General features: G+C 36.3%; 1 protein-coding gene across 6 annotated transcripts in view; it reads left to right on the top strand.

Annotated features, from left to right (window-relative positions):
• The window catches only part of Ankib1 (ankyrin repeat and IBR domain containing 1), a 101,504-nt gene that overhangs the window by 39,806 nt on the left and 39,400 nt on the right, over window positions 1-22,298 (top strand). For all 6 annotated transcript variants that reach the window (XM_042684643.1, XM_042684642.1, XM_042684641.1 and 3 more), the window contains exons 4-7: window positions 8,738-8,920; window positions 16,927-17,044; window positions 18,900-19,108; window positions 20,381-20,469. In XM_042684643.1, coding sequence (XP_042540577.1) covers window positions 8,738-8,920; window positions 16,927-17,044; window positions 18,900-19,108; window positions 20,381-20,469 — 599 coding nt within the window. The remainder of the gene's footprint in view (window positions 1-8,737; window positions 8,921-16,926; window positions 17,045-18,899; window positions 19,109-20,380; window positions 20,470-22,298) is intronic.

The raw sequence follows: 22,298 nt of genomic DNA, 5'->3' as shown, positions 1-22,298 counted from the left end.
GGATTGTGCTCATAAAAAAAATAAAAAATTTTTAAAAGTGAATTAAAAAGTACTTTGAGGTTACTGATTCTGTAACACCTAAGATATTGAGGGAACTGGTTGAAAGTACAGCCTCCACATCAGATCAACTGGATATGAATCTGTAGTTTAATAAAATCCCAGTCTCAATCATGTTCATAGTTAAGACTGAGAATCACTAAGACCATAGTCTGTGGGCCTTCTGCATTGAAATCACCTATAAAAGTTTTACACACTTTTTAAAGTACCTACTTCAAATATACCTAATATTGCTACTAATATTACTATCAGTATTACTATTGCTGCAATCCTTAAGCTACTCAGATGATGCTTATGTAATTTGAAAACTTTGTGCTGGTATAAAACTTTGTGCTGAACAAAAATTATTTTTTGTTCAATACAATTCAATTAAAATCTTTGAAAATGAACCACATCTTAGTTCTCCAGGTAACTCAAGTTTATAGCCAAGGGGAAGTGGTAGGAGTTAAATATTATTGCGCTAATTCATTCTGGATTTGTGTAGGGTTAGTAGTAATGGTAAAGAATGAAGCAGATATTAGGGACATCATAAAGAACAACTAGCATTGAGTGACAATAAAAAAGCATGCCCATGTAATTGTAAACCCTGTGTACGGTATTTTCACAATTTAAAACAAACAAAAAAAAAAGCAAGGGAGAGATATACCTAAAATAGTGGAGGCTTTAAAATGGCAGTTTTGACAATGAGCTGTGTTCGATAGTTTCCTCTCTCTGATTTTTCAACATTTTCTATCATTGTTCTTTTTTTTGGGGGGGGGGGGGCGCGGTCAGTCATGGGGCCTGAACTCTGGACCTGGACACTGTCCTTCAGCTCTTCAGCTCAAGGCTAGTGCTCTACCACTAGAGCCACAGCACCACTTCTGGCTTTTTCTGCTTATGTAGTGCTGAGGAATCAAACCCAGGGCCTCATACAGGCGAGCCAAGCACTCTGCCACTGAGTCACCTTCTCAGCCCTCATTGTTCTTGTATATATATAACTAGAATAAAATAATTGAACTTTATTTTTAAATAAAATGAGCATCTATTTTTTAAAACCTGAGCAACTTGGAAGCCAAACTATTATCAGACATTGGAAAAGTGAGATGAGGTGGAAGAATTAGTTTAAAGAAAGGAACATATGTATCAAGTTTTTATTTAGAAGGTTAGAGATTAAAGTCTTAGATTGTCTACATGAAATAATAGGCAGTTTGGCTAGATGATAGGCAGATAGGCTTTTGTACTTGGGAAATAAAGCATATAGATTTGAGATTGGGTGTCATCTACAGAATTGATAAGTAAAAGCAAGATAATATATGAGATATCAAGGAAAACTTGAAGTTATAAATAAAATAGTGTTCAACTCACAACATCAATTTAGAGATTGCCTAATGTTTGAAGAGGGTAAAAATAAGAAGGAACATGAAGATAACGGGAAAAAAAAACAGGGCCAAAATGATACATTGCCACAGATGCCAGGAGGAGAATTTTGAGAAAGAGAGAAAGTCAGGCATGATGCAGAAAGGAAAAAACATTAGAGGACCAACGAAGACTGGTTGATTTAACCTTAATAATTAATGTTAGTGACTTTCAGGAATATTGTTCTCTGAAACAATCAGGTACAAGTCAGATTGCTGGGAATGAATGAGGAAGTAGAGAGACAGGAAGTTATCACTTAACAACTTGAGAAATTAGACTAGGAAAGAAAGTACAGTCACATGTCAGTGATTGGGGCATCTTAAGAGAAGTTTGTCATTAGGTGTTTACAGTATTGTGTAAACATCATAGTATACTATAATGTAAACAGAACTTATCATACACCTAGTGTATATAATTGCATGGGCTGGAATCACCACCAGCTGGAATAATGCATTGCTTTATGACTTTAAATAGCCACAATAAATTCAAGCAAGAGAAAATTCTCAACTCTATTATAAGCTTAAGTACCTCTTTCATATATGTACACTCAAATATTGCCTATGACTATAGTAAGAAAGAAACTGGCAGGAAAGCAGTATTAAACTAAAGCCCCAATGCCAAGAACTAGTAGAGTGAAAATGAGAGATAATGAAAGCAATGGAGTGGGCAAGGTTATACAGAATACACAGATTAAGCCAGGGGCCAGTGACTCATGCCTGTAATCCTAGCTACTCAGGAGGCTGAGATCTGAGGATCACGTTTTGAAGCCAGCCCAGGCAGAAAAGTCTGTGAGACTTTTTTTTTTTTTTTTGCCAGTCGTGGGGCCCGAACTCTGGGCCTGGGCACTGTCCCTCAGTTCTTCAGCTCAAGGCTAGTGCTCTACCACTTGAGCCACAGCGCCACTTCTAGCTTTTTTCTGCTTATGTGGTGCTGAGGAATCGAACCCAGGGCCTCATGCATGCAAGGCAAGCACTCTACCACTGAGCCACCTTCCCAGCCCCAGTCTGTGAGACTCTTTATCTCCAGTCAATCACAGAAAAAGCCGAAAGTGGTGCTGTGGCTCAAGTGGTAGTGCTAGCCTTGAGCAAAATGAGCTTAGAGACACTGTGCAGGCCCTGGGTTGAAGGCTTAGGACCAGCAAAAAAAGAAAAAACAAAAAAGAAAATACACAGATTGAAGAAATGGTAATGTGAAGACCAATAAAGTTTTAGGAACTATTTTGTTTTATACTTTTTCTCAAGATACGTAAGTGTCAAGTCTCATTTTATAGACAGATATTTATAAATTGATATGTGAAGCAGTTAAACAATTTACTTAGAATCACTGACCATTTACATTATAGATCAAAACTATGGGGCTGCATTTGTCTTGAATATTATTGGTCATCCCTCTTCCTCTGGAATTGTTTCTGGAAAGAAGGGCAGAATAGAAGAGCAGATGTGTTCATGGAAATAATTTTGATACGAACTTTTGCTTCTAAAATAGAACATTTTATGTACCTCCAAATGCTTGAAATTTGCTAAAAACTACATATGAATAAAATATTTAGTCTTTCTGTTCAGGATTGGTTCCTTAGCTTATTTGAGAGTGAGGAAAATGACAGTTGGGGTGCTTTGGTTGAAGCATTTTGTAATGACCAGCTGTAACTCATTATGTCAAAGTAAAACAACTATATGCAGCAACACTTTCCAGGTTATCTCCACCTAATGCATCTTTCACTTACTGGTGTTCCTCACATCAAGCTCCACAGGTCAGCAACTGAAATACTTTTTGGTATTTTATCCTCCAATGTCAGACAACACTATCCTTAGATAGTTTCTGTGCCGAAGGTAGCATACAAGATTTTTTTCACAAAGGCAAATGCTACAATTAGTGGCTTCTTCCATCATTATTTGAAGTTTCCTGCAGATACCAATTGCAGCAATAAGATATATAAGCCTTTGTGGGTCCCTACCCACTTCAGTCAAGATCATTTGATGACTTCTTGCAAGGCAGATTGTCAAACTCACTAGGTTTTAACAATAGTTACTAGTGACTTAATTCCCCAGTGAATGAAGTCTACACTTCTACATATCTTTTTAAGGAGATTTTCTTTACCAAGTTTTTGTTAAGGTACAACTTCTAAAGTTTTATTGTCTTTGAATTTTGTTAAGGAAGACTATGGCATTAAGATAATTTGTCGTAGCCGGGTGCAGGTGGGTCACACCTCCTGTAATCCTGGCTACTGAGAAGGCAGAGATCTGAGAATTGTATTTCAAAGCCAGCCTAGGCAGAAGAGTCTGTGAGCCTCTTAATCTCAAATAAACTGCTCAGAAAAACCTGGAAGTAGTGCTATGTCTCAAGTGATAGTGCACTAGCCTTGATCACATTGAGGCTCAGGGACAGCACTCAGGCCTTAAGTTTAAGCCCCAGAACTGGAAAAAAGAAAAAGTTAATTTGTCTGGTTGACTAACATCTGTTCGGTAGTAATATACTGTGAAAATAAATCAAATCTTTATTTTAAAACCTGTCGCAGTATTTATTTTAGAAATTGTGTTATATACCAGGTATCCATGGCTTACACCTATAATCCTAGCTACTCAGCAGACAGAGCTAAGGATCTCAGTTCCAAGCCAGCCCAGGCAGCAAAGTCCATGAGACTCTAATCTCCAAAATACTACCAGAAAAAAAGCCAGAAGTGTAGCTGTGGCTTAAGTGGTAGAGTACTGGATTTGAAGAGAAGCTCAAGGACAGCACCTAGGCCTTGTTCAAGCTCCAGGACTGGGAAAAATAAAGAGAGGGATGGAGGAAGAGAAAGAGAAAAGGAAGGAAGGAGAGAGAAAAGAAAGAAAAAAAAGAAAGGAAAGAGAGAGAAGAAAGAAAGGAAGGAAGGAAGGAGAAAGAAAAAGGGAAAATCTTGCAAACTAGAGAGCAAAATCAGCTTTCCTAGTCCTAAGGCAATCAGGAGCAACTATTTTACTTTGTATTTAGATATTAGATAATTAAAACTTGTAATGCATCTTACTGCAGTTACAATAAGTATGTGGATTTTCTACAAGTCTCAGTATTGTCAGATTATGTAATATACATATATCAGTTTCCACAGCTACATGGGTTGGGCTTTATTATTGTTTCTCAAATGTGTATGTGCTTTAAGAATCTCCAGAACACCAGAATCACATTCTGATTCAGAGATCTGGACTGTGAAGGGGTTGGATGGTCAAGCTTAGATTTTGTGTTTCTAACGAACTAGGAGGTTAGATACGACTGGTTCCCCAGACACCATGACTAAAGGTTATACTATAAGTGGTAAATACCATCAAATATAACCCTGCCCTCTGATTCTAGAAGTGGCTTCAACAATGATTGCTTAACTCAATCCTCAGCAGACATTTTTCTATAAAAGATCAGACTGTACTTTGTTTGTAGTTGTAAGTCTATATTTCAAATTTTTGTTTGCTTGCTTATTTTTACAACTTAAAAAAATAAACCTTTCTAGCTCTGAGCAAGAAGCTGAAGATACTGAGCACCAGTAGTTTATTATACCTATAATCCTAGGATCGAGGTTTAAAGCCAGCGTGGGCAGAAAAGTTTATATGTGAAACTTATTTCCAATTAACAACCAAAAAAAAACCAAAAGTGGAGCTGTGGCTCAAGTGGTTGGGTACTAACTTTAAGCAAAAAAAAAAAAAAAGCTCAGGGACAGTGCTTAGGCCCCCCCCCCTTTTTTTTTTTTTGTTGGTCATGGGGCCTGAACTGGTTTTCTGGTGGGTTATTGGAGGTAAGAGTCTCATGGAGTTTCTTGCCCGGGCTGGCTTTGAACTGTGATCCTCATATCTCAGCCTCCTGAGTAGCTAGGATTACAGGCATGAGCCACTGGTGCCCGGCTTCCAGGTCACTTTTAAGCCCCAAGACAAGGAAAAAGAAATATGAAGACAAACCTTCTTAGCTTATCCCCTTGCCTGGGATTGTTACATATTTTGGGTTGGTTGGTTGGTTGGTTTGTTTGTTTTTGCCGGTCCTGGGGCTTGAACTCAAGCCCTGAGCACTGTCCCTGAACTTCTTTTGCTCAAGGCTAGCATTCTACCACTTGAGCCACAGCACCCCTTCCAGCTTTTTCTGTTCATGTGGTACTGAGGAATTGAACCCAGGGTTTCATGTGTGCTAGGCAATCACTCTACCACTAAGCCACATGGCCAGCCACATACCTTGTTTTGTCATGACTTTTTTTTTTTTTTTTTTTTGGTGTGGAAGCTTGAACTCAGGGACTGCATTCTGTCCCTTAGCTTCTTTATTCAAGGGAGGTGCTCTGCCACTTAAGCCATACCTCCATGTCTTTTTTATAGTATTTTTATTGTTGGATGGGCATTTATAATGTTTCATTCATAGACCTAAAAGGAGACCTGTCAGTTTATAAAAGAAATATATAAAAATCTTTTAACATAGAGACATCATATACTAGAGACAGTGGCATCCTCTAAGCATCACAGTTGGCAGTGTCTTCTATGGAGGTGATGCAGGGAGACCCACCAAGCTTCCATTTTTCCATCCAGATACAGTTGCACTCCAGATGATATGGAACAGTACAGTGATACCAAAGGTATAGAAATCATCCTAAAGTTTTTTATTTGTGTCTGTTTTTGTTTTTTTTTTTAGAAAACCAGAAAATATAGCAAAAATTTAATAGAATAAAACTTTTAAAAATGGGCTCTATATCTGGTTTTTTGATCGTTAATTAGACATAATCTCAGGGATAACTGGGCATTGGTCGCTCATGCCTATAATCCTAGCTACTCAGGAGGCTGAGATTTGAGGGTCACAGTTCAAAGCCAGGCTGGGCAGGAAACTCTCTGAGACCTTTATCTCCAATAAACTACTCAAAAAATCAGAAAGGGGTACTGTGGAAAGTGGGTAGAGCACTCACTTTGAGCAAAAGACAGGGACAGTGTTCAGGTCCAGAGTTCAAGCCCCAGGATTGGCATAAAAAAGAATCTCATGGACTACTGCCCAGACTGGCTTTGAATCAAAATCATCATATTTCAGTCTCCTGAGTAGCTAAGATTGCAGGCATGAGCAATCAGTATCTAGCTTGTCTTGACTTTTGAGGTAATGTTGGAGAATCTTAAGAATTCTAGTCCCAGTGAACTTAAATCTATGTTTGTTGGTAGACAAGAAGATAAAATTACTTGATAGAAATGAAAAAATACTGCCATTTTGATTACCACTCATACAGAATGCAAACTTCTAAAACGTATTCATGTTTATGCCATGAAGAATGCCTTGGCAGAACTTTAAGATGTATTTGGCCTTTTTTTTTTTTTTTTTGGGTCGGTCGTGGGGGCTTGAACTCTGGACTTGGGCGCTGTCCCTCAGCTCTTCAGCTCAAGGCGAGTGCTCTACCACTTGAGCCACAGTGCCACTTCTGGTTTTCTAGTGGTTTTTTTGGAGATAAGAGTCTCATGGACCTTCATGCCCAGGCTGGCTTTGAACCCATCCTCAGATCTCAGCCTCCTGAGTAGCTAGAATTACAGGCATGAGCCACCGGCGCCCAGCTGTATTTGGCTTTTTTAGTTTAATCAGATAAGCCTGCACTAACTATGAATCAGCACAATATCTAAGCGTGGTTAAAATTTGGCCACACTTGTGTCTGAATTCACACCTGCTGCTTATTAACTAAGTAACTTCAGTCAAGTTCCTTAATTTTTCTGAGATAATAGTACCTCTGCTACACAAAAGTATTAATATTGCACAATGCATGTTACTTAGAAAACAACACTGGTGACTATATAGTATTATAATACTATATTACTATGAGTATGACTGAATTCTATGAAAGAATCTTCATGACTAATTGTTAGATTGTCCTTCAGAATGATCCTAGAACGTGTCTTTCAAAGGCATCAATGTCATTCTTAATGTTTCTGCAAACACTATAGGAAATCATGAATCTACCACCCTTAAAGACAACATATTTAACTTTTGCAAACCCACAAAAGTTTAAGTAGTGAATGATTCCTCACATTATTTCACATATTTTTAAAAATAGGGTTTCTTTGTACCAAATAGAGATTATACAGTAGGATATCTTCCCAATTTACTCTCATCATTTATTTTGAGAATATTGAAAACAGCTTTACTTCAGTGACTTGTTTATAGTATTTTAATTCCACGGTTTCACAGATAATTAATAATACAAGTGAAAATTTTTGTTTGCCCTGCCAGGACATCCAAGTTTTAGTGTTTGTTTTTTTTTTTTGGTCCGGTCATGGGGCCTGAACTCTGGGCCTAGGCGCTGTCCCTGCGCTCTTCAGCTCAATGCTAACACTCTACCACTTGAGCCACAGTGCCACTTCCGGCTTTTTTATTTTTTCTGCTTATGTGGTGCTGAGGAATCGAACTCAGGGCCTCATGCATGCAAGACAAGCACTCTACCACTGAGCCACCTTCCCAGCCCCAAAGTTTTAGTGTTAAAAGTAACCATGTCAACATTGTTTTTCTTGTTTAAGAATTATAGGGTGGTCACAAGTATACATAAACATATTGAAATATGATTAATTTAGGGGAGAACTCAAGTCGTATAATTCCTTAGAGGGAAAATCATAGTTCAACAAAATAATAACCAGGAAAGCAGTGTTTGAAAGGGAAGAGGTGAGACCAAGAGGATGAGAAGTAGATAAATGAAGAAAAGGAGGGAGAATGCAGCCCAAAATTCAATGTATATCCTTCAACATTTAAGAAAAGTGAGAGTTGTGTTGGGGCAAGGGATTGGTGAGACTGTTTAAAGGGGTGATATTGATCAATGCTCACTGTGTTCATGAACTGCTCTGTTGAATGGCAACCTACTTGTACAACTACTTATTTCAAGATAATAAAAAATATTAAAAAATTAAGGGGTGGATGTGATAATACGTGCCTGTAATACTAGTATTCAGGTGGCTATGACAGGGTGATTACAAATTCAAGGCTAGTTTGTGTTTATCAAAAAAAGTTACAGAAATTATAAAAAAATATAACTTTAAGGCAATGAATAACTGTAAATCTTTATTTGGAGGATGTCAGAATTCTTAAGAATTTCTATTTAAACCCTAAGAACTATTATTTTTGTTTTTATAAAGGAATTTAGTATTAAAGATGAATTGTTAATTTTAACAGTCAGAAGCTACTACTGTACCATTTATCATTTAAAATAGAGTATGTATATGTTTATATTCTATTTAATACCAATACTAATGTTTCAATTTTTAAATGTGTGGTATGAAAAGAAATAGTCTCTGGTTGCAAGCTTTTGAGAAAAAAACTCTCTTAGCTTTTAGTAAAACATGGAGGAGACTTGTTTGCTGAGAATGAAAATAAAGATACTCCTTGTGACTGTGCGGAGAAGCAACACCACAAAGATCTGGCCCTCAATCTGGAATCTCAGATGGTATTTTCACGGGACCCTGACGCTGAAGAAATAGAAGCGGAATATGCTGCATTAGACAAACGAGAGGTGAGGTAACTTTCAAAAATAATTAGATAGATGTAATAATTTTGTATTTTACATTAAATTTTATGTATTCTTAAAACTCAGTTTGTATGGTCATCTTATCCATATACTTAATATCTTGTTATTTTCATAGCAATAAGTATAAAAATACATCTAGAAAACTTGAGAGTAAGAAGGGCATTGATGGCTCACACCTGTAATCCTAGCTACTCAGAAGGTTGAGATCTTAGGATCGCAGTTCAAAGCCAGTCTGGGCAGGAAAGTCCATGAGACTCTTATCTCCAATTAACCACCAGAAAGCTGGAACTTAACGCGGTGGCTCAAGTGGTAGAGTATTCTCCTTGAGCTGAAGAGCTCAGGGACAGCATCCAGGCCCAGAGTTCAGGCCCAATGACTGACAAAATGAAAAAAGAAAAAGAAGACCTGAGGGTAGCGTATTTTCTGTAACATGTGAATGTATTTATAGTTTTAACACATATAGTGATACAAATATGTGATATAACTGCTCTTCTTCCTGTTCATCCTTTTCTCCATATCTTTTAGGTTGTTGTTATAATAAACATGTTTTTTGTAATACTCATCTAAAACAAAAAAGTAACTGAAAAACCACCTCTGACCATTCATTTTCCATCTTTGTGTCCCCTTTATTATAGCCCCATATCTTTATAGAAGAGAAATCAAACAAGCATTATCAGTACCTGCCAATTCTTCACCTCTTCATTCTTAGTCATTACCTTATCACTTCCTTTCTACTAAGATGAAACTACACTTGGTATGTGCTTAAATGTTGCCAAATTCAGTAGGTCTACTTCTCTCTTCATCTTAACTTGAATTCTCAGCAGTACTTGGCACACTTGACCACTCTCTTCCTGGGGAAACATTTTCCCTTGGCTTCACTTATGGTATTCTCTTTTGCCATCCCTGTCTCAATAAACATTTGTTCTATCCACTGAGTTGCTCAAGCATAAATACAGATGACATCCTTTTATTCTTCACATCTCCTTAACCATTACATCCTAACAGTTCAGGAAATTCTGTTGATTTTACTTCCCAAAAACATAACCTACCTCTGTTTATCCCAGTCCGCTAACTCCTAGACTCTCATCATGCTACTTCTAATTTAAACTATGTAGATTATCCTTAAATGAAGAAATTATACTGCAAGGAATGTTTTTTTTCCCCCAAATAATTCTGATCCTGTTTAGTGTTAAATTGTTAGATTGTGTGTGTGTGTGTGTGTGTGTGTGTGTGTGTGTGTGTGTGTGTGTGTGTGTGTGTGTGTGTGTTTGATACTGTTTCTTTATTTTTGAATTCTTAGAGTTGTGGGCTCTGACATTTCACATAATGGCTCAAATAACTTTACCTTTTTGTTTCTTATTTTTTTTTAATTCCATGTTTTATTCGGACTTGTTTATTCAGTTTGAGTACACATGGAAATAGTGCCTATATATCCTGAGCATTTTGCCAACCTACCCTTCAACACTGACATTGAATCCATAAAGGACTTTGAATGGTACTTGTACCCCTCAACTATTTTATTTTATTTTATTTTAATTTTTTGTGAACATACTGTACAGAGGGGTTATAATTACATGGGCAAGATAATGAGTACATTTCTTATCAAGCATTGCAACCTCCTCCTTTGTTTATCCTTCACATCCCTTCCCAGCCTCCCCCCGCCCCCCCATTTCCACCCCCCCCAACTATTTTAATAAGGAAAATAAGCCAAAATATTTGAATAACTTGTCAGGATAAAAATGAGCTAAACTTTTTTTGTCGGTTGTGAGGCTTGAACTCTGTGCCTGGGCTGAGCAATTTAGCTCAAGGAAAATGCTTTACCACTTGAGCCACAACACCACTTCCAGTTTTCTGGTGGTTAATTGGAAATAAGAGTCTTATGGACTTTCTGCCCAGGTTGGCTTTGAACCATGATCCTCAGATCTCAGCCTCCTGAGTAGCTAGGATTACAAGCGTGAGTCACCTATGTCTGGCTGAACTTTATTTTTAAGACTTTAAACCCAAGCATCTTTTGTTTGGCACATTGTTTAACTCTTATCAATCCATTATTTTGAGCCAAACACAAATTATTACTATGGTGTTGTCATTTAGCAGAAAGAGAATTAATTAAACAATAACATTTCAGAAAAAATATTAATGATTGCGTTGAAAACTTTCATGATTATGTATTTAGTTTTTCCTAAAAATGTCTTAATTCATAATTAAAACATAATAGAACTTGGCAGGGAAGAGAAAAGCAATTAATAATTATTAGAACTCATTTACAGATTTTAGTTTAAATGAATTTATAACTATAATAAAGTTACATTAAATTTTATGAAGTTAAGAACAGTTCGGTTACTTGTTATGTACAAAACAACTACTGAGTAAAGAAAAAAAGATTAAAATGATTATTTGAGTATAGTGTTTATGCATATTTGCTTTGATATTATTTTTCTATTTTTATGTAATTCCTGAAATTTATAATGAATATTTATTTTTAAAATACATTTCATCTTTCACGATTTTATCCCCTAAATTTTAGTAGGTTTTTTTTTTTTTTTTTTTTTGGGTCCGGTCGTGGGGCCTGAACTCTGGGCCTGGGCACTGTCCCTCAGCTCTTGAGCTTAAGGCTAGCACTCTACTACTTGAGCCACAGCACCACTTCCAGCTTTTTTCTTTTTGCATATATGATGCTGAGGAATCGAACCCAGGGCCTCGAACATGCAAGGCAAGCACTCTACCACTGAGCCACCTTCCCAGCCCTTTTAGTAGTTTCTTATGTCAGACTTAATCACATGTATGTACCAACTTTTTAAAATCACTGAAGTCATATTAGATATTGAGTTTTACCAAAATATTTTTGACTTAATAAAACATAACCATATCTCTCAAATCAGAACATATAATCTATATATTATTATTACTCGCTTATTGATGAGCATTAATAAATCAGGGTTGTTGTTTTTTTAACCTGTACAGCTTGAGTTGGTTTTTTTTTTGGCTGTGGGGCCTGAACTCTAGGCCTAGGTGCTGTCCCTCAGCTCTTCAGCTCAAGGCTAGTGCTCTACCACGTGAGTCACAGCGCCACTTCCAGTTTTTTCTGCTTATGTGGTGCTGAGGAATCGAACCCAGGGCATGCAAGACAAGCACTCTACCACTGAGCCACCTTCCCAGCCCTGAATTTTTTTATTCCATTAATAATCTGAACAGTTAGAACCTTCTTGACACATCTAAATTCTTTTCTCCAAATGATTAGTTTATAAATGAGTTGAATTAAAGTTTGTATTTCTTATTTGAGTTTTTGCTGTTGTTGTTAGGTTATTTTGTGGTGTACTTATTTAGTACACATAGAGAGAGGACCTGTGTCCTAAGAATTTTGGAGACTTCTTAATGCTATCACTCAACAAAACAATGACTTTTGCTAGGAACTATTTTAGGCGATTGGAGGCTAGCAATGAGAAATGATATACATCTCCCCTCTAGTTGTTTTTATTCCACCAGGGAAAGAAAAACAGGCTAAAAAAGAAGTGGCCCTGTAGATCAGAGTGGTAGAGCTCAGGACCTCCAGGCCCTGACCCCAACAACTGACCAAAAAAATACAAAAACAAAAACTTACTTCAGGCTAAAAATTAAAGAGATGGTGTAGCGCACCCTATATCCTAGCTATTTAGGAGGCTAAGATCTGAGGATCACAGTTGGAACCCAGCTCAGACAAACAAGAAGAGGCTCTTATATCCAGTTAACTAGCAAAAAGCTTAAATGGTAGAGCACTTGATCTTAGTGGGACCAAGAAGCTTTTAATTCAAGCCTCAGTATCAGCACCAAAAAAAAACAAACAAAAAATCAACCGCAAATGAGCAATTGGCATCAGTGACTCACACCTGTAATCCTACCTACTCGGGAGGCTGAGATCTAGAGGATCAGGATCTTAAGGTCAGCCTGAATAGAAACTTTCACTAGACTCCATTTCCAATAACTGGCAAAAAGCAGAGTTGGAGGCATGAGTCAAGTGGTAGAATGCCAGCCTAGGAAGCCGTAGGCTCAAAGTCCAGACTCTACTACTGACAAAAATATGCTTAACGAGAACATAATATTCAGGGCAGTAACTGCTATGCAGAAACAAAACAAGTGTCAGAAGAGAGACTAAGAGACTAATATTTCTAACCAAACTTAGAAAACTTTTCCAACAAAAATTAGAAAAATATGTTCCGTTTCTTAATACCTATGTAAAGAATGAACAGAGAAACTGGTGAGGATTAGCTTCTATTCTAGAATAAATGACTACAGCTGAGTAAAGGAGGGAAATGTGAGCTACACTCTACTAGGAAGAACCATGTTAAGAACCCTCCCTTGCCTATAACTCTGGAAAGCTCAAGGTCTTTATCTGGCAGGGAACCTACATGCTGGACATTGCTTTGCCAGGCTTCCCTGCTTGAAAGGTTTAGCCTTTTCTGTTTTACAGAAGGATTGCCTTTCTATTAGCTGAAGTTTTGGTGCCCAAGCGAAAGAAACAGCTAAATGAGAGAAGCAATTAAAATGGAACCTTTTCTCTCTGCTCCACCCCCTTTCTTTTTCTCCCAAGCTCAGTCATTGAGAAATTGCTATTAAGGGGAAATACCTCCTTTTCTCTGAATTTCTTTTACACCTTTTAAATTTTTCACAGTTACTAATATTTTGGGGGTAAAGCCTTTTTTATAATGAACATTTCATCTATACAGTCAGTTGCAGGGGGAGTATTTTCGTTGTGGTAAAAACAGCAAAAGCAAATACTCCTTTCATAATATCTTTGTATCAGTGTTAAAGATAATTTTTGGAGCTATCAGTCTGTACATGGTAAAGTAGTATACTTTGTGTCTGTACGAGGAGGTAAAGTAGTACAGTTTGTGTTAGGCTGTTTCTTATTTCTTGAGTGGTGTTTTAGTAGCAACACGTGGAGGTAGTTTCACTCATTGTTTCTTTTTAACTCCTTTTTCTTATCAGTACTGATTCTTTTGAATGTTATTGCTGGTCTTGTGTTTGTTCTGAAAATAGAAGCAGTTTATCTTTGCAAGAAGAAAAAGAAAGTCACCTTCATTTTAATCCTGCCTACAGAAAAGAGAGGTAGTTACCGTCTGGAACTGAGAAATATATTAAAATGCTTCACATGACCTAATTACATTTCTGCTGGGAAGATTCAGAGTTGAATATGTTATATGTTCATGAAAGCAGTGTGTCTTTGTCCTTCAAGAATTATTTTTGTTTCATCATTACCTATCAGAATTTAAAACTATATATGTACTAGGCACCAGACAGGTGCTAGACTTTAATCCTAGCTACTCAGAAGGCTGAGATCTGAGAATTGCAGTTCGAATCAGCTGGCCAGAAAAGTCTGTGATACTCTTATCTCTCAGAAAAAGCCCAGAGTGGCACTGTGGCTCAAGTGGTAGACACCAGCCTTGAGCACAAAGAGGCTCAGGGACAGAACCCAGGCCCTGAGTTCAAGCCCCAGGACTGGCAAAAACAAAAACAAAACCACAAAAACTGCATTTTTTAAATCTACATTAAAAATAAATTACAGAACTTTCAGTGGTTGGAGGTATGGCTCCCTTGGTAGAATTCTAGACAGTCAACAAAAGTATCAAGTACCAAGAATAAATCCTGGTCTGCAACCAAAAGAAGAAAAAAAGCTTCAGTATATTACTCTAAAATTAAAGGGAAACTATCCTTTTCCTGTTCATTACTTCTACTATTGGCTTTTAGACACCACTAATCTGCAGTCATAATTATAGTCATCATTTTCTTTATACTTATTTGGCAAAAATGAATAAGGTAGAATAATGGCTAAATTTAAGTATGTGGGAATTAAGAAATACACATTTGTTCCCAGTGGAGATATCAAGAAATACTCATTGCTGAAACAAGCAGAGGTATGCTGAAACAAGGAGAGGTACCAAGAAGTACCCCAAATCCCAAGTTTCGACTTGGAATTCATTTTCCAGAAGCAATATGGTTGATAAAGCGTGTATCTTCTGTAACTACAGTTAATCATTACAAGATTTACAAGATCATTACAAGATTTTTGCAGGGGAAAAGTATCTTTTATAATTAGCTTAAAAGGAAACAGTGTATCATGGGTTAAGTTTATTTCTAAGGTTAATTAAAATTACATTGCAGTGTTTCTTTAATAATATCCTGATATGAGAGATTAAGTTAATTTTCCATTTCTTGCTAAGTAAGTTAATGGAATGCTTGCATATGTAGACATTCATGGCAGTATAACTATATAGATATATAAATGAATAGGCTTTTAATGCCATATGAAATGAAATGTACTTAATATAGTATGCACCCTTATTTTTAATAAGAAGAGCACTACATTCTGCTTTTGTTCACTTTCTCTGTTGGCAGTATTTTTTAAATAGAATCTCATTTTTGGCCCCTGGCCAGTCTATATCTCCATTTTTGTATTGACACTTATTACTATAGCTAGGATGGCAGGGATTTACCACCACACTCAACTTTTTCCTTTTGCAATTATTTCTTGAAGAATTTTACCCAGACTGGCTTGGAACTGTGATTCTCTTCATTTTAGCCTCCATTGTGACAGCCGTTTACTACCAGTCCTACCTGTTGGTTGAGATGGTGTCTCTTGAACTTTTGCCCAGACTTCAAATTGTGATTCTCCTGCTCTCTGGGTAGCTAGAATTACAGGTGTGAATCACATGTGCCCAGCTGTAAAAATCATTTTGATTACTTTGACTGTTGTAATATGGGTCAAAAGTCCTTTATATTTGTTTACATCTCTGTAAGAACTCTTAATACTTACTGCCACAGGTTATCCTCAGTGATTATTTTACTAAGTATTTGACATTTCTACTGCTCCTAGAGCTGTGATCTTTCACTTTGTGTTTTCTGCACTAACATGGTTACTCTGGTCTCAATTATATAAACTGATTGGAATATAACATTTAGGATATAAACATTTGGAATAGTACACAATTTGTAAACCCAGCTACTTGGAAAACAGAAATAGGAGGATCACAGTATGAGACCACCTGGGCAAAAAAATTAGTGATACTCCATTTCAACAAATAATCCAGGAATGTCTGTAATTCCATCTGCATGTGAGGTGAAGGTAAAAGGATTGCAGCCTAAGCCTGCTCAGGCAACTATCTGAAAACCAACTAATACAGAAAGATCTGGGGCTGTTACTTAAGAGGAAAAGTGTTTGTACAAGGCCTTGATTTTTTTTTGGGGTCCAGTCCTGGGGCCTGAACCCTGGGCCTGGGCGCTGTCCCTCAGCTCTTCAGCTCAAGGCTAGCACTCTACCACTTGAGCCACAGCACCACTTCCGGCTTTTTTCTTTTTGTTTATGTGGTGCTGAGGAATTGAACCCAGGGCCTCAGGCATGCAAGGCAAGCACTCTACCGCTGAGCCACCTTCCCAGCCCCTTGATTTTTAATGTATATGAGAACTGTAATAATGACTACTGTTTTTACTTCTCATTTGTTTGTATTCAAATTTTCAAAACTGTCTAGGCATTGGTTGCTCACACCTATAATCCTAGCTACTCAAGAGGATGAGATCTGAGGATCATGGTTCATAGCCAGCTGAGGCCAAAAGTAAAGTTGTTGCTCAAAAGGCATAGTGCTAGCCTTGAACAAAAAGCCTCAGGGACAGCACTCAGGTCCTACAAGCCTCAAACCACATAAAAAAAAAAAACAAAACCAAAAACAATCCTTAGACTATAAGGAACCAGAGGTCTTGCTTTCATAATATAGTATTGTTATTTTTAGAATGATTAGGTGCATATGCCCTAGCATCTGCCTTCAAGCTTAAAAGACCTGTGGAGTCTAGCATAAAAGTGTAGTTTGACATCTAAGGGGTAGCATCTAAAAAACCCTTCAGAATTTCTATAACCAAAATTGATACTAAAAGATTAAATAAATGACCATACTTATTTATTTGTAGATACTTTGATGTTATCATACAGAAGAATCACTTTAACTTTATTTTTCTTCTTTTCAAAGCCATATGAAGGACTAAGACCCCAGGATCTTCGTAGATTGAAAGATATGCTTATTGTGGAAACCGCAGACATGCTTCAGGCTCCTCTATTTACTGCTGAAGCTTTACTTAGAGCTCATGGTAATGAACTAAATGCTTTTGATAACACAGGTGCCTTGTGAAACATTTTAGCACTAAACAGGAGAGGAGGAGGAGGCTATTTTGTATTTTAATATAAAACAAAATGGTTTGTCAAATAGGCCTACATAGATTTTTGGGGAGTGGTTACTGCATAAATCATCATCAAAACATTTTGCATTTTGAAGCATGAAGCACTATTAATTAAAAAGAGGAAATTAGATATTTTTGTGGGGTTTTTTTGTTGTTTTTGTTTTGTTTTGTTTTGTTTTTTGTCGATTGTGGGGCTTGAACTCTGGGTATGGGTGCTGTCCCTGGGCTCTTCATCTCAAGGTAAGCGCTCTACCTCTTGAGCCACAGCACCACTTCTGGTTTTCTAGTGGTTTATTGGAGATAAGAGTCTCAGGGACTTTCCTGCCTGGGCTGGCTTTGAACCGTGATCCTCAGATCTCAGCCTCCTGAGTAGCTAGGATTACAGGCATGAGCCATCGGCACCCAGCTAGATATTTTTAAAATTAAGGTACTTCAGCCAGCTGGTAGATTGTTTCCCTTTAAGAAATTTGTCTGATTTGACTATGATAGGATGTCGGAATTCATAATGCCATTGCTGATCTCAGTAATTTGGGGCTGAAGTTGTACTATAAGCAAATACCAAAGAATGTGGTGTTGTTTTGAAATTATGTTTATTTATCTAAAAGCTATTTATATTATACAGTTTAAGGATTCTTTGTTATTCTTTCTTTCTCTCTCTCTCTCTCTCTCTCTTTCTCTCTCTCTTTCTCTTTCTCTTTCTCTCTTTCTGTCTGTCTTTCTTTCTCTCTTTCTTTCTTTTTTTTTTGTTGGTTGTGGGGCTAGAACTCAGGGCTTGGGTGCTGCCCTTGAGCTTTTTTCACTCAAGGCTAGTGCTCTACCACTTTGAGCTACAGCACCACTTCCAGTTTTCTTGTGGTTAATTAAAGAGTTTCATGGTCTTCCCTGCCTGGGCTGGCTTTGAACAGCGATACTCATATCTCAGCCTCCTGAGTAGTTAGGATTGTAGGTAAAAGCCACCAGCACACAACTGTTATTTCTTGTTTAAGACATACGTTTGTCACAAGTTCATTATGATTCTTTTTTTGCCAAGACAGTTTACCAAGAAGCTAAAGAAACTATTTCAAATTCTTAAATTTTTGTTGCTATATATATAAAACAAAAAAGCAGTATTGTGAGGTGTGTGTGTGTGTGTGTGTGTGTGTGTGTGTGTGTGTGCGTGTGCACGTGTGTAGAGAGAAAGAGAGATAGAGACTGGGACAGAAAGAAGCAAGCTAAATTGTACATCAGTAAAAATTTTATAAAATCTAAAAGTGGTATGAGTCATCTGTCTTGATTATTAACAGAAATTACTGGGAATTTTGAACATGTTGTTAGATGTTGACATGTTGATGAGCCATAGTAGTTTTATAAAAGTTTAGGGGCTGGGAAGGTGGCTCAGTGGTAGAGTGCTTGCCTTGCATGCCTGAGGCCCTGGGTTCGATTCCTCAGCACCACATAAGAAAAAAGAAAAAAGCCGGAAGTGGCACTGTGGCTCAAGTGGTAGAGCACTAGCCTTGAGCTGAAGAGCTGAGGGACAGCGCCCAGGCCCAAGTTCAGGCTCCACGACCAGACCCAAAAAAAATAAAATAAAATAAATAAAAGTTTAAATCTTGTTTTAAAATATTGCTAACATATCTAAATACTAATTTTCAGTTATTACTTGTATATAAATACTACTAATTTTCCTTAAATGACCTGTATTCTTATTTTTTCTGTTTAGTTACTATATAGCAGTAAAATATCATACTTTCTGATTTTTTATTTATTTTCCATTTTATTTTTAAAGATTGGGACAGGGAAAAATTACTTGAGGCATGGATGTGTAACCCAGAAAACTGTTGCCAACGATCAGGGGTTCAAATGCCAACTCCACCACCAAGTGGGTATAATGCTTGGGACACACTTCCTTCTCCAAGAACTCCAAGGACTACACGCTCTTCTGTCACCTCTCCAGATGAAATCAGTTTATCTCCAGGGGATTTAGACACCAGTTTGGTATGTCTATTAATACTACTTCCCATACTTTTGTTTTTAGTCTTGTAGCTTTTAGGTTATTTATACTATATTCAATGGATTTTCTGTGTTCTTGTAATTGAATCTTACATCTTTAAAGATTCAGTTATTTTCATGCTTTTGTAAATACTTATTAGAATACATTACCTCTGAATTATATATTGAAAACCGTAAGATTTTCTTTTGTCATTTCTAAACAAAACAGTTTGGGAATCATTTACATTTTCACTTAAAATGTTTTCATATGTTTAGATACAGCATACCAAAATATTAAAAATTTTGAATTTTTGATAGGCACTTTAAGCCAAAAATATGAGTCCTCTGTGATTTCTTGAAAGTTATTAATTTTGAAGACATTTACAAAATATTGGTAATTCTGTTTTTGTTTCATGAAAGCTCCTAGAGTTTGCTATTCAGATGGAATTCCAGAATGTTTCTCCTCTGACCCCCAGCAGAGTTTGAGCTCAGGGCCTAAAACTTGCTAAACAGACACATTACTACTGAGCTGTGCCTCCAGCCCAAATGTTTGCTCTTTATTAAGGAACAGTGCTACTTTTGTGTAGGATTAATCAGCATACCATTTGTATGCTGTGTAGGAAATTTTAATATTTCTCGAATGGCTCAGCTACTTAAAATTTGTGACAATCACAAAAGCATTTTTTTTTATGTAGTCCATTTTGGAAAACAGAATTCTGTTTCTAATATAATTCACATCTGTAACATTATAAAGATTGTAGTTGTTGAAAATATACATAACTTTATCAAGGTTTCTTGCTTAGAAAGCCTTAAATTGCTATTCTTAGTATCCTGAGTTGCTGTGTTTAAAACACCAAGTTATTTTTGTTTTTGTAGATTTTCCAGTGTAAGGTGAAGAATATGATATTAAGGTGGTTATTTTATAGCATGCAATTTGATCTTAACCTGAAGAGATATAATGATTTGGTTTTGTACTTTGTTTTCCAAATGTACAAATTATAATTCATTGGTGTATATATATATAGAGAGAGAGAGAGACAGAGAGAGAGACAGAGAGAGAGAATGTAGAAGTTTGGTTTTGCAATAAAACATTTAAATCCTAATTAGTTTATATTGAGATTTATTATGCTATCAAAAAGTAGGCACTTTAATTACCATTATAATTTTGAAACACTTTTAAAATTTATGACTACTATACTAATTTTTCACCTTTAATGAGCAAATGAATATATTCTCTTGGCAAAGTATGACCCTATTTAAATCTTTGTTTATCTCCAGTGTGACATTTGTATGTGCAGTATTTCTGTATTTGAAGATCCAGTGGATATGCCTTGTGGACATGATTTTTGTAGAGGATGTTGGGAGTCGTGAGTATATAAACAGCTAGTATCTCTTATTGCATGATAACACTCTGATTTCGTAATGAAATTGTTTGCTTTCAATACTTAATGGAAGAAATACTGGTTTCTGAGTTAAACTAAAATATATTATACTTTAAGACTAAGGATGAATATTTTTGCTTTTCTCGTTTTCACATCAAAGCAAGTATGTTTAAATTTTTCTTAATATTTTGCTACAGCTAATATAAATTTCAAGCCTACGCCTTAACTTCAGGAATCAGTTTATCTTTTTTTGTGTGTGTGAAAATACTGTACAGAGGGGTTACAATTACATGAGCAAGGTAATGAGTACATTTCTTATCAAGCATTGTTGCCCCCTCTTTGTTTCCCCTTACCATCCCTTACCATCTCCCTCCCCTCCCCTCCCCGCCCTCCCCCCATACCAAAGTTGTAAAGTTCATTTTTCGACGTAACATCTTGTACATCTCATTGTTGCAGTGGGTCCACCTGTATCCCTATTTCAACTATTTGTTTTTTCCCTTACCCTCCACAAATTATACCAACATCAAATACAGTGAAAACAGGTGTTATATCATGGGGGAGGGACATACAAAGCAACAAAGAAATCATCTTATAAATATGTTAGATACAGTAGCAAGAAAGAAAAACCATTTGAGTCTTTATCTTGGGGTTCATTTCGCCTAACATCAACTTATCTGACCATTTCTGCTTGTCTCAGACATATACTAGTTATTGCAAATAAGGGAAACCAAGGGGCCTATATTTCTTTGGGCCTGGCTTACTTCACAATATAATTTTTTCCAAGTCTTTCCATTTCCTAACAAATAGGGCAATGTCATTCCTTCTGATGGAGGCATAGAATTCCATTGTGTATATATACTACCATTCATCTACTGAGGGGCATCTGGGTTGGTTCCATATCTCAACTGTGTTTATTGCAGCATTATTTATCTTATATCCTAAGAATTCTAAGCTTTTGTTTTTGTACTTCCTCTGAATTTTTATTTTTGGATAAACAAACAAACTTGAAAAATCTGTGAAAAATAAGGATATTAATAGATATTCTTTGTAGTCAATTTAAAATTAAATGTCTCTGTTAAAGATGATTTGGTATATATTACAAATGGAAATTTATATATTGAGAAATATATCTCAGTATCCAGTGCCTTCGTTATAACTTTGTTTGTTAGGAGAGATTTGTAAGCAAATACAGATCTGTTTAGTAAGCAATAAAATACCTGGTTATCTTGAGCCACATAAAATATATCCTTAGTATTTGAGGAAATATAAAAAATGACTCAAACTTTTTTTTTCCTGAAGTACTGAATAGAAAGTATAGTAAGCTGGGGAATACCACATGTATAAGAGCAAGAAATTGAGACATTTTCTGGGTTTTGGTTTATTGTCTTTTTTTCTTAGTTTTTTTTTTTTTTTTTTTTGTCTGTTGTGGGGCTTGAACTCCATAGTTTTTTGGGTTTTTTTTGTTTGTTTATTTGTTTGTTTTTAGTTTGGTTTAATTTACAACTTCATTGAGGTACAATTGGCACATATCAAACCATATGATAAATTCAGCATATGAATATACCTGAGAGACATTTACTATAATCAAAATTGTAAGTATGTCTATCATATGCTGGAAATGAAACTCAAAAGTTTCCTCATTTTTCCTCAAAATTCTTCTGATCATTTTTCTGCCTCCTTAAAATTTCCCCATCCTGATACTTTAGGCAACTTACTGATGTATTATGCAGTCTCATTTTGAGTTTATTTTCTTTATGTGTTTTTTTAAATGAAATATGAAGCAAGACTTCATTTGGAAAGAACAAAAGCTGCTG

Source organism: Dipodomys spectabilis, unplaced genomic scaffold, assembly GCF_019054845.1.
Source record: "Dipodomys spectabilis isolate Male_0828 unplaced genomic scaffold, ASM1905484v1 ptg000089l, whole genome shotgun sequence".
NCBI lineage: Eukaryota > Metazoa > Chordata > Mammalia > Rodentia > Heteromyidae > Dipodomys > Dipodomys spectabilis.
This window is presented reverse-complemented; position numbering and strand designations above follow the sequence as displayed.